Raw genomic sequence first — 12,458 nt, forward strand, 5'->3', positions numbered from 1 at the left:
GCTTTCTGCAGTTAAGCAGCAGGGAGATGGCTGTCAGTCATCATGGCACCAGCAGTCACGCCCCATCGATAGAAGAGAGCAGAAGAGAAGCCTCTACTCTACTGACAGAATGTCAGCAGAAGCCCATGAATGTCCAGCAGGAGTGGTCTATGCTTGCTCTGTGCCCGCAGAAATCGTCCCTGGGCACAACAGGTAGGTAGTTAGGAAATACCTGCCTGTTGGTTCTTATGCCAATAGTAAAAAAGTTGCATAGTCCTGGATAGCCTTTTAAAAAAGCCGCAATGCCGAAGCACTCCCATGAAATGTGAGCGTCAGCGTTGTACTGATGCTCCATAGACTTACATTGTAAAAGCAGCTTCCAGCTCCCCCATAGATCCCACTGTGATCCAGCGAAATGGAATGGCAGACATATAAGACCAGGTTCACATTGCGTTAATGCAGTCCGTTCAACGCATAGCATTGATGGACTGCATTAATGCTACCCCCATAACGTGATTACGTTATGTGATCCCGCTAGCCAGATGCTTCATCTGCTCTAGCAGTGACGCTGCAGACCGCGTCCGAGGGTCTCTTACAGAATGACAGCACATCGCTAACGTATGCGGATTATGACATGCGTAAGGCTAGTTTCACACTAGCGCTTTTGAGCGCAGCGACGGCCTGCGCACGGCCGCCGCTAAGCCCCCCCCTTCCACGCCTCCGCCGGTAGCTCCGCCTACCGGCGCATGACGCTGCATGCGTCCTGCGTCCCCTATCTTTATCACTGGGGGCGCAGGCCGTGCGCAGTATGCCTTTGGAGCCGGAGCTACCGGCGGAGGCGGGGCTTAGCGGCGGCCGTGCGCAGGCCGTCGCTGCGCTCAAAAGCGCTAGTGTGAAACTAGCCTTAGCGATGCGCTCGTCTATAAACTGTTCCAAATTATTATGCAAAAAATATTTCCTCATATTTTCTCTAAATTACCTTTATGAATTGCAGTCATTGTTATTTTCCAGTCATCTAATATTCTAGTATAATTGCAATGTTTTTGAACAAACTGCCTAAGAAAACAGTATATTTTTAAAAATAAGAAACACTCACAATGCATGTTCCAAATTATTATGCACAGCAGAGTTTTCAACCTTTTTATTTTGAAAAAAAAAATGGTCAATTGTGAAATTATAAGCATTATCAGCTTATTACACAATGAAATCAAACAGTTTTCAAGTCAAAACTTTATTCTAGGTGATGTTACATTTGCACATAGGACCCCTTGTTCGAAAGAAGCTTCTGAACTCTCGTCCATTGAATTTCAGTTTTTGGATGGTTTGTGCTTCAATTGTTTTGCATGTGGCCAGAATACCCTCCCAGAGCTGTTGCTTAGATGTGAACTGCCTCCCGCCATCATAGACACTCCTTTTGATGATGCTCCAGAGGTTCTCAATGGGGTTGAGGTCAGGGGAAGATGGTGACCACACCATAAGTTTGTCCTCTTTTATGCCCATAGCAGCCAGAGATGCCGATGTGTTATTTGCAGCATGAGACGGTGCATTATCATGCATGAAAATGATCTTGGTGCGGAAAGCACGGTTCTTCCTCTTGAACCATGGCACGAAGTGCTGTTTTAGAAACTCCACATAGATTATGGAGTTCATCTTTACCCCTTCAGGATCCTAAAGGGGCCGACAATCTCTCTCCCCATGATTCCAGCCCAAAACATTACTCCACCTCCACATTATTGGCGCCTTAGCCGTGTTTTCATGGGGTGTCCATCAACCAGCCATCCTCCACTCCATCCAGCTGGACCATCGAGCGTTGCACGGCACTCATCAGTGAACAAAACTGTTTGGAAGTCAGTCTTCATGTATCGTTTGGCCCACTGGAGCCGCTTCTGCTTGTGTGCAGTGGATAGAGGTGGTCGACAGGATGGCTTACGCACAGCTGCAAACCTCTGAAGGACCCTGCATCTTGTTGTTCGGGGGACGTTGGAGGCACCAGCAGCTTCAAAAACTTGTCTGCTGCTATGACAAGGCATTTTTGCAGCTGTCCTTTTAACCTGACGCAATTGCCTGTTGGAAAGAGTCCTCAATTTTTCCTTATCAGCACGCACACGTGTGTGCTGGGAATCAGATACATACTTCTTGATTGTGCGATGATCACGATGAAGTGTCTTGGCAATGTTGATTGTAGTCATATCTTGACACATCCTTTTTCTTTCCCATTTTGGCATAAAATGTAGGCTTCATAATAATGTGAAAAAGCCTTCTTAAGTAGTCTTGCCATTATTTGGACACACCTGCCAAACTAATTTGCACAGGTATCTGCAATTGCTTTCAGTGATATAAAGAGCCCTGACACACATTACCATCAATGAATTTAAATGACAAACAAAAAACACCTTATCACCCCTAAACTCTTTTTGCATAATAATTTGGAACACAGTTTGAGTGTATGGGTGCGTTAACGCATCCGTTACATAGCGTTAATGCCGCTATGTAACGGATGCGTTAAACGCAGCACCCGAACGCTATGTGAACCCAGCCTATATGAGTAGACAAGAGTGTAGTTGGAAACTAGGGTAGACTGCGATCAGTAAGTATATTAACACGCTTACAATACATTACATAATAATAATAATCTTTATTTCTCCTACGCCTCATTGGGGGACACAGAGACAGTGGGTGTTATGCTGCTTGCCACTAGGAGGACACTAAGTAAACCAGAAAAAAAGTGAACTCCTCCCCTGCAGTATACACCCTCTCGCTGGATAAGATATCTCCAGTTCATGCTTAGTGTCTGTAGGAGGCACTTGGGTCTGGCTTCCGACCCCACCGTTTTTATTTTATTTTTGAATTTTCTGTAAATTTTTATTTTTTAATTAACGGAGTGAAGGGGGCGACGGTTCCTTTCTACGGCCCGCTCTCCCCCGAACCAACAACAGGCAAGCATGCGGAATATACCTCCCCGTACACTTTGCTGCGACGTTTGGGGCTGATTCCTCTGGCAAAAGTTCCGGTAATCCACGGATATGAGGGAAGGCGCACGGATTGAAGGAGACTGGACGGCGCTTCCGAAGGCCCTGAATCAGCCCCATAGCTCTCCATCCCCCTACCATAGGGAGGATCGATTGAGCATGCCCCTTTAAGAACTACTCCAGCTATGCTACATCAGCCCAGGAGGATGAGAGCCTGCATGGATGGCCCCGGACAGCGCTGAGCACTGGAGTTGAGGTATGGGGTCGGGTCCTGGCCCCCGGGAGAAGCGCTGACTTAGCGTCAGCAGCGGAGCACCAGTCCCCCATCGCGGCCCCCCCTCGGCACCAGAAAAATTTAGTCCCAGGCCTGCTAAGCCGCAATTTCAATAGCCCCGGCGCCTACCGCTGTTAGGCTCAAAAATTTCCGGCCTACTAGGCTGCAATTTGAATAGCGCCGCCCGCGCTATTATCGCCGCCCCTCGTCCTGGCGCCTCTCATCCCTGACGAGACGTGCAATCCTAATCTCGGGGGCCATGTCTTTTTTTACCTCAGCCTGCTCTGGAGAACTGTGAGGCGAGCATTCTGCCGGATACCGGGTGACACCGCAGGGCCACCGCTATTCCTCCCGGGGGACACAGCACAAGAGTGGGTAAGCTGCATCTGCCCTCAGATTAAAGCTTAACCCCTTTCCGGCACATCCCCTTCCCGGCACATCCCCTGCAGCTGCAGACAGACTGCTGTTAACCCTTTCATGAGCGCTATGTCTCAATCTAGGGAGGCTAAACGGGCTGCTAAAAAGCACACTGCGTTTTTTACCATGTGTACAACTTGCAAGCCTGCCTTACTCAGTGCACAGACTAATCCTTTATGCACGGACTGCGACCTGGCCTGCGAATGGACCTGCGCTCAATCGCCCCTCGCCGCCACTGACGGGCCTCCTGCGTTTAGTACCCCTGAGTGGGCTGCGTCCCTGTCACGGTCGGTGGAGTCTCTGACTCAGGCTATATTCTTCCTCTGGGAGAACTCTGTAACCCAGAGAGCATCCTTACCGAGAAAGCGAACCCATGACGCGTCCCCTAGTCCCGTTCGCGCATCTGTGACTCCTGTCTCTCGCTCTCCCTCTCCTGGAGTTCTCAGCGAGCACGACTCTGAATTCAAATCTGACACATCAGCCCCTCAGAATCCCCCATCTGATCAAGAGTCGTTTGATTCTCTTTTAGAATCAGTCAACAGGATTCTGAAGCTGGATGAGGGTAATGTTCCCGCTCCAGCACATCCTATCTCACTTAAGAAAACCAAGCGTGTGCGTGAGTGTCCAGCCATCCGGACTTTAAGGAAGTTGTCCAGAAACATAGGGATCGTCCGCATAAGCGGTTCACAGGGCAAAAGTCTACTCAGGCCAAATACCCTTTTGATCCAGACCTAATGAAGGATTGGTTACAGTCCCCTCCGGTGGACCCTCCTGTATCGCGTCTTGCTTCAAAAACGCTCCTATCCGTTTCTGAGGGTTCCTCAATCAGAAACCCCTCCGATCGTCAGATTGACTACCTTGTCCGTTCAGTTTTCGAAGCTTCAGGAGTAGCGCTTTTTCCATCTTTCGCGGCAATTTGGGTCACTAAAGCAATGGCCGCTTGGGCAGAAGTCTTGATTAATTCCTTCCAGGGCACTAATCTTCCTCCGGAGGCAACCATGGTCGCCAGGCAGATAATTCACGCAGCGGACTTTGTAGTGGACGCATCTTTTGATGCCGCCAATTGCGCTGCTCAAACTGCCGGTAATGCGATCTCCATTAGAAGAGCCCTATGGCTCCACGACTGGCGGGCAGATGCCATATCCAAAAGATCGTTGACTTCTCTCCCCTTTCAAACGGGTCGTCTTCTTGGAGAGAAACTGGATCAGCTCATTTCTGATGCTACCAGGGGAAAAAGTAAATTCCTTCCTCAACAAAAGGCTGTTTGGCCGTTTCGCCACCAACAGCTGACACGCTTTTGATCTTTTCGCAACAATTCCGGTTGGTCCTCCTCTACCTTCTCTTCCGGATCAGGTTCGATCCCCATGCGGAGTCAGAGGCTCCCAGGTCTCATACAGACCTAACCGCTCTTGGAAACCCAGGCCTAGGGCTTCTGGATCTAGGGGAGCCAGATCTCATAGATCTACCCAATGACTTGTTGCGGTATCCGGCGGACACCGACAGAGTAGGCGGTCGCCTACTTTCCTTCAGCCACACCTGGCTCGCGGTCATCCACGACAAGTGGGTCAGGGAGCTGGTGTCTCCGGATACAGGATATATTTTTCCTCTCCCCCCCCTCCATCTCACTTTTTCCTTTCCTCTACCAGCAAGAGAAAGACAAGAGTCTTCCTTCGGGCTGTTCAGGCTCTCTTAAAGGAAGGAGTCATCATTCCGGTCCCTCATCATGAAAGGTTCAGATTATTTTATTCAAACCTTTTTGTGATTCCAAACAAAGACGGGACGATGCGGCCCATACTGGATCTCAGATTGTTAAATCAGTTTGTCAGGGTACAGCGATTCCGAATGGTGTTACCGTATCTGGACGACCTGCTCATTAAGGGTCCGTCCCTTCCAGCCTGCGAGGAATCCGTGGAGATAACAGTAAATACACTTTCGCGCCTGAGGTGGAAGATAATCTTCAAAAAGTCTTCCCCGAAATAGGCTCAGCAGATTTCCCTTTTAGGGATGATCTTGGACACTTCCCGCGAGTTGCTCATTCTCCCTCCAGAAAAGATGCAAGCCTTACAACAGGCAGTGCGGACTCTTTCCCGACCAGCTTCTCACTCCATTCGTTTCAGCATGAGAGTTCTCGGAAAGATGGTGGCTGCAATGGAAGCAGTTCCATTTGCTCAGTTCCATCTCCGTCCCTTGCAATATGCGTTGCTTTTAGCTTGGGACAAGAACCCGTTCTCCATGGACCGTCGGTTCCTTCTGTCCCTGCGGGTCAGGCAGTCCCTTAGGTTACGGGCAGCACGGTGGCTCAGTGGTTAGCGCTGCAGCCTTGCAGCGCTGGGGTCCTGGGTTCGAATCCCACCAAGGACAACATCTGCAAGGAGTTTGTATGTTCTCCCCGTGTTTGCGTGGGTTTCCTCCGGGCACTCCGGTTTCCTCCCACACTCCAAAAGACATACTGATAGGGAATTTAGATTGTGAGCCCCATCGGGGACAGTGATGAAAATGTGTGCAAACTGTAAAGCGCTGCGGAATATGTTAGCGCTATATAAAAATAAAGATTATTATTATTATTATTAGGTTGTGGACACTGAGGTCCTCCCTGAATCAAGGGAGGTCTTTTCTCCCAGTAAGATGGTTGGTAACCACCGACGCAAGTCGTCTTGGCTGGGGTGCGGTCTTTCGTCACCACACGGCTCAGGGTCGTTGGTCGACCCGAGAGTCCCATCTCCCCTTCAACATTTTGGAGATACGAGCGATCAGATTTGCTCTACGGAGTTCCCACCATCTCCTTGCAGGTCACCCCATCAGGATCCAATCCGACAACGCCACGGCTGTAGCGTATATCAATCTACAGGGAGGTACCCGGAGCAGGAGGGCCATGCACGAAGTGAGTCACATCCTCCATTGGGCCGAGACCAACCATTCGCACATCTCAGCTATTCACATCCCGGGCGTAGAAAATTGGGTGGCAGATTTTCTCAGTCGCCAAGGCATTGCCTCGGGAGAGTGGTCTCTTCATCCGGAAGTCTTTCAGCAGATTTGTCATCGTTAGGGGACTCCGGATGTGGACCTCATGGCCTCCAGACTAAAAACAAGGTGTCTCGGTTCATTGCCCGATTGCACGATTCATGCACCATCGGAGCGGACGCCCTAATTCTGCCATGGCACCGGTTCCGGCTCCCGTACACCTTTCCCCCCCTCTTCCCTTGTTTCTGAAAGTTATCAAGAAGATCAGAGCGGAGGGTGTACCAGTGATCCTAGTCGCGCCAGATTGGCCGCGCCGAGCATGTTATGCAGCACTAATACAACTAGTCTCCAACGTCCCCTGGCGACTTCAGATCGCACGGATCTGCTCTCTCAGGGCCCGATTTACCACCAGAACTCCAGGGCCCTGTCTTTGACGGCGTGGCTGTTGAATCCTGGATTTTAACACAGGCTGGGTTCTCTCGCGACGGGATTTCCACCATGATTAGTGCTAGGAAACCTGTGTCTATCACCGCACCTGGAAAACCTTCTTTTCATGGTGCAAGGATCATGGTCGATCCCCTCTGGTGTTCTCCATTCCGGCCATATTGGAGTTCCTTCAATCCGGATTAAAATCAGGTCTCGCGCTTAGCTCGCTCAAGGGCCAAATTTCGGCCTTGTCAGTGCTTTTCCAATGCAAAATTGCCACCAAACCTCAGGTCAAGACGTTCATTCAAGGATTTTCCCATGTGGCGCCTCCTTATAGAAGGCCATTGGAATCATGGGACCTCAACCTGGTTCTCAGGGCCTTACAGGAGGCTCCTTTCGAACCGCTGCAGGACGTGTCATTGACTGTCCTCTCTTGGAAAGTGGTCTTTCTAGTGGCAATTATGTCGATCAGACGAGTTTCCGAATTGGCAGCCCTGTCCTGCCGTTCTCCGTTCCTGAATTTTCATCAGGACAAGGTAGTTCTCAGGACGTCCCCATCCTTCCTGCCCAAGGTCGTTTCCTCTTTCCATCTCAATGAGGAAATTGTTTTGCCTTCCTTTTGTCCGGCGCCAGTCCATCGCATTGAGAAGGCCCTCCACACCCTGGATGTGGTTAGGGCGCTGAGACGGTACATCTCGCGGACTGCTCCATTCCGCAAGTCATATGCCCTGTTCACACTTCCAGAGGGGCACAGGAAGGGTCTAGCCGCTTCAAAAGCAACGCTAGCCAGGTGGATTCACTTAGCGATTCAGCAATCCTACCGTGTCAGGAACGCACCTGTCCCAGCGGGGATTAAGGCACACTCTACTCGGTCAGTGGGCGCCTCTTGGGCCATTCGGCACCAGGCCTCGGCAGAGCAGGTCTGCAAGGCTGCGACTTGGTCCAGTCTGCATACTTTTACAAAACATTACCAAATTCATTCTCAGGCCTCTGCGGATGCAGCTCTCGGCAGACGCATCCTGCAATCGGCAGTACCTCAGTGTTGACTCAGTTGTACATGGGGTATTAGCAGATGTATGCTCCCCACCCAGGGACTGCTTTAGGACGTCCCAATTTCACTGTGTCCCCCAATGAGGCGTAGGAGAAATAGGGATTTTTGTGTACTCACCGTAAAATCATTTTCTCCGAGCCATTCATTGGGGGACACAGCACCCGCCCTGTTTAGCCTACTGGCTCATTTGTAGCATTCTTAGGTTTAGACATAGTTATGGTTATTGTTGATTGTTTAAGCTGTAGCTTTTTTCACCAAACTGGAGATATCTCATCCAGCGACAGGGTATATACTGCAGGGGAGGAGTTCACTTTTTTTCTGGTTTACTTTGTGTCCTCCTAGTGACAAGCAGCATAACACTCACTGTTTCTATGTCCCTCAATGAATGGCTCGGAGAAAAGGATTTTACGGTGAGTACACAAAAATCCCTATTTTAATTTTTTTATACATTACATATATTTACACAGGTCTACGGCATATAGCATTTCTTTCAAGTGCTTTTACAGAGCCTAAATATGCCCTCATATAGCTGAATTCAATGGGCCTATAAACCATAATACTTGTTTGCTAGGATGAAAAAAAAACTTATAAATGAATCTGTTGTATTAGAAGCACAATCCACAAAATCAAAGCAGATCTGCAGTGTATAAGTTTTGCATTGTTTGGCCTTAAAGGACGTTTGTCTTTTTCTGAGCTCCTATTCGCTGATTTATGACCACAGGCCTCATCAAAGTTAAGCTGAACTTTGATGTGGTCATCAGTCAGCTGAGAGGTGCTCAGAAAATAGTTACTATCTTTCCTATCAAATTGTGCTGACTGACAGATTCTCAGTGAACTCAGCAGCCAGCGATATGACTGGGGAATAAAGTTTGTAAGAGTCACACAGTGTAAACATTTCAATACAACCCAGTTGCTAAAATTATTTTTAGTACAAAATGCATGCATCTAAGTAAAAAAACAAAAGCCACGGCCCCCAAAGGTGGCCATAGCCTTTAGCCCGAACTTTCTGTAACTTTGTTTACATTTTCTCATTAAGATTTAGAGACTGAAATATAATCAGTTTTATGAAAAATTAATGGTTCTTACTGTTTAACGTTTTCTGTCCCTGCATTGACGCTTCATAAATGTTCTACGATCTATAAATGCGTCCACGGACATTTACTTTTCTCTGCCACATGAAAGGTTTTTTTTGTGCTGACAGGGAGAAGAGAATTGCAAAGAAATACTATGATAAATTATTTAAAGAATATTGTATAGCGGATCTCAGCAGATACAAGGAAAACAAGGTTTGTGGATATGAGATAAATGTTGTTTATGTTGTATGCATTATGTAGGAGCCCTGCACAAAGGCCGATCTTAGTATCGTCAACATGTAACACAAATCTGTATTTCTCGTACTTTTCCATTCTATAAGAGTCACTATTTGGCACAATTTTTTTTAAATTATAGGTGTTATAGGTTTGCAGTCAGGAGGCCCAGCAGTTTAAAGAGGTGTCTCTGCAACTAAGAGAGCTGTCGACCAGCTCTCAACTCACAACCCCACCCTTACATACACATGCATGCTTCATTTAGTCGAGCGTCCATGTGTTCTGCTCTCGGAGAGTGGAGTAAGCTACTGCCAGACACCTCTCCCAGGAAAATAAAATGATCGCTTGTTGGAGATCAATATGCACTGTTCTTCCTTTTCCCCCAACATCAATTGATTGCAGGTCTTCCGGCAGCCTGAAGTACGCAGTGTATGTAGCAGGCACATCATAGTGGTCATTCTTTGGTACTGCAGCTCGGCTCCCATTGAAGTAAGTAGAAGTTGAGCTGCAGTACCAGAGAACGGCCGCTATGCCGTGTACAAAGCTATGCACAATGGACATAGCTGATCATTGGCGGTGCCAAGTCTCTGACCAGATATTGATGACTTATTGTTATCCAAATACTGGATAACCCCTTTATGGCAGTGGCTACTTAAAAGGCAATGATCAATGAGTTCTGTATATTCTGAAAGTCATGTGTCTTGCAGACCAGATATACATGGGGTATTATTCAGGCAAGCAGCGGTCAAAAATGTTGTACAGATCCTCAAAGAGCAAATGATTATTACCAGCAAATAGACGTTCTGGTTTTTCCTGTTACTTATCGTAATCCCATTAGCTCACATTCACACTGTACTTACAAGCTCCATGAAATGGCAATACTGGAGCGTCTTAAGGTACTGTCACACTTAGCGACGTACCAGCGATATGACCCGATCAGGATCGCTGGTGCATCGCTAAGTGGTCGCTAGTGAACCGCCACACAGACAGATCTCACCAGCGACATCGCAAGGGTCGGAGGTCGCCACTTACCTGTCACACTAGGCGATCCTGCGTCCTCCCGCCCGCGTCCACGCGTCGCTCGTCGCCACAGCAGGAAGTGGCCGACGAGAAACGGTCCAGGACGTTCTCGCGCGATCAGCGATAACCAGCGGGGGAGCGGTCGGAGGTAAGTATCAGACATTGCGATATCGCTATAACGTCACAAAAACCAGTAACGTTATAGCGATATTGCTAGCGATATCACTTAGTGTGACAGGCCCTTTTATTTTATAACTTTTTGATATAGTGTGACTCTGTTATTCCCCCTGGAATTATAGGAATATTGACAACTAGGTGTTGCTATTCTCCCTTTTAAAGAGGTGTGGTCTCCACGGTCTGATATCAGCACTGATTGGTCAGTGTCTAAGGACACACCCCCAACTAGTAACACCCAGCTGACAGTTTATTGATACATTTCTAGGAGGAATAACAGAGGAAGAGCACAATGCAGAAATCTAGAGAAACATTACCCAACACCTGTCCATAGAGCTGACAACGTCCTGTTTGACTGTCTTCTTCCTATTTAATTTTTGCTTTTTAAGCTGTAGGGATTTATAGGAGATCTTGTGCTTCATGCGCTGCTTGTGAGCCTGTAAGTGTTAACATGGCCGTGCACAGATTTCTCTGTTTTTTGATCGCTACTTTCTTTCTCGCTGCAGTTTGGGTTTCGATGGAGAGTAGAAAAAGAAGTCGTCTCTGGGAAAGGTAATTATTCTACTACTAAATGGAAGCGGTAATGTCACGATGGGGGAAGGCTTTCCAGCGTTGAGAACCTCTCCCCCCCCATGTGCTCACCCACCTATCCACTCTCTCTTTCCCCATTTGCTGACTTTTCCCATCTGTGCTCTCTTCTTTGACCTGTCTACCCCATGTGCTATCCCCCTTGTCTGCTGTCACTCTCCTTCCTGTGCTGTATTCTCCCCTCATGTGCTGTCTCGTTTGAGCTGTCTCCCCCCTGTGCTCTGTCTCTCTCACCCCTGTGTCTGACTGTGTACAGAACATACCACAGCTCCTGGGCAGGGGAGGAAGCAAAAGACAGTACTGACATTACAGCAGGAGATCGCAGAGGATACATTTTGTGAGGTAAAATATTGTTTAAAAACAGTCAGTGAAATATTTTATCTCACAAAATGTATCCTCTGCGATCTCCTGCTGTTATATCAGTATTGTCTATTTCTTCCTCTTCTGCCCAGGAGATGTGGTATGTTCTGTACACGGTCAGACACAGACAATTTTTAAAATGAACTTTCGTTCGCGGGAAAACCCCTTTAGGCTGTGTGCCCACGTAAGTGTTTTTTTCGCGTTTTTTAAGCGTGTTTACTGGCAAAAACGCTTAAAAATTGCTTAAAAGAAGCATCCTATTCATTTTAATGCATTTTGCACTTTTCGTGTATATTGATGCGTTTTTTTCCGCGTAAAAAAACGCAGCATGCTCATTAATTTTGCAGAAAAGTCAGCGTTTTTAGCTATTTTCTATGAGACTGGGGATGCGCGGAAAAAAACACAAAAAACGCGCGGTTTCTGGGAAGGAGTCTGGTTTTCATGCAGAAATTTTCTGCACATGTGGGCACATAGCCTGATTATGACCGGCTTCCTCTGCCTGTAGACACGTTGTGCATCTGCTGCCAGGATCAGACGAATGATTCACTGCGCCTGCGCGGAATTTGCTGAGCCGCAGTGCGACGGTGTTCCGCTGGTGGTACCGCGCAAGAGGCAGTGTGACTGTGTGGTGCATACGACGTATAGAGTGTGTGTGGTGCGACGGTGTTCAGCTGGTGGTACCACGCAGCAGTTTCCACATTGAGACACCCACCACTTGGGTGTCCCAATATGGCGGTCGGTGAACTTCCTGCGCTTGGAATTCTGGGATCCGGACACATCTGACAGGACAGGAAATGAAATTATTACAAGGCAATTATATGAATAGATATGGCCTCCAGTATATGAGACCGGATGGATGAAATGTTAGCCTCATCTGTTGCATTTCGCCTTTCTCTTCTCAGACAGATTGAAAGTGTAACCTCGTGCTAAAA

At 48.0% G+C, this 12,458-nt stretch overlaps 1 protein-coding gene across 1 annotated transcript in view; it reads left to right on the forward strand.

Annotated features, from left to right (window-relative positions):
- Nucleotides 1–12,458, forward strand: part of LOC141059713 (protein FRA10AC1) — an 85,230-nt gene that overhangs the window by 26,842 nt on the left and 45,930 nt on the right. The window contains exons 7-8 of the mRNA XM_073555831.1: nucleotides 9,279–9,363; nucleotides 11,085–11,130. Coding sequence (XP_073411932.1) covers nucleotides 9,279–9,363; nucleotides 11,085–11,130 — 131 coding nt within the window. The remainder of the gene's footprint in view (nucleotides 1–9,278; nucleotides 9,364–11,084; nucleotides 11,131–12,458) is intronic.

Source organism: Dendrobates tinctorius, unplaced genomic scaffold (genome assembly GCF_039654945.1).
Source record: "Dendrobates tinctorius isolate UK_male_01 unplaced genomic scaffold, ASM3965494v1 ptg000230l, whole genome shotgun sequence".
Classification (NCBI taxonomy): domain Eukaryota; kingdom Metazoa; phylum Chordata; class Amphibia; order Anura; family Dendrobatidae; genus Dendrobates; species Dendrobates tinctorius.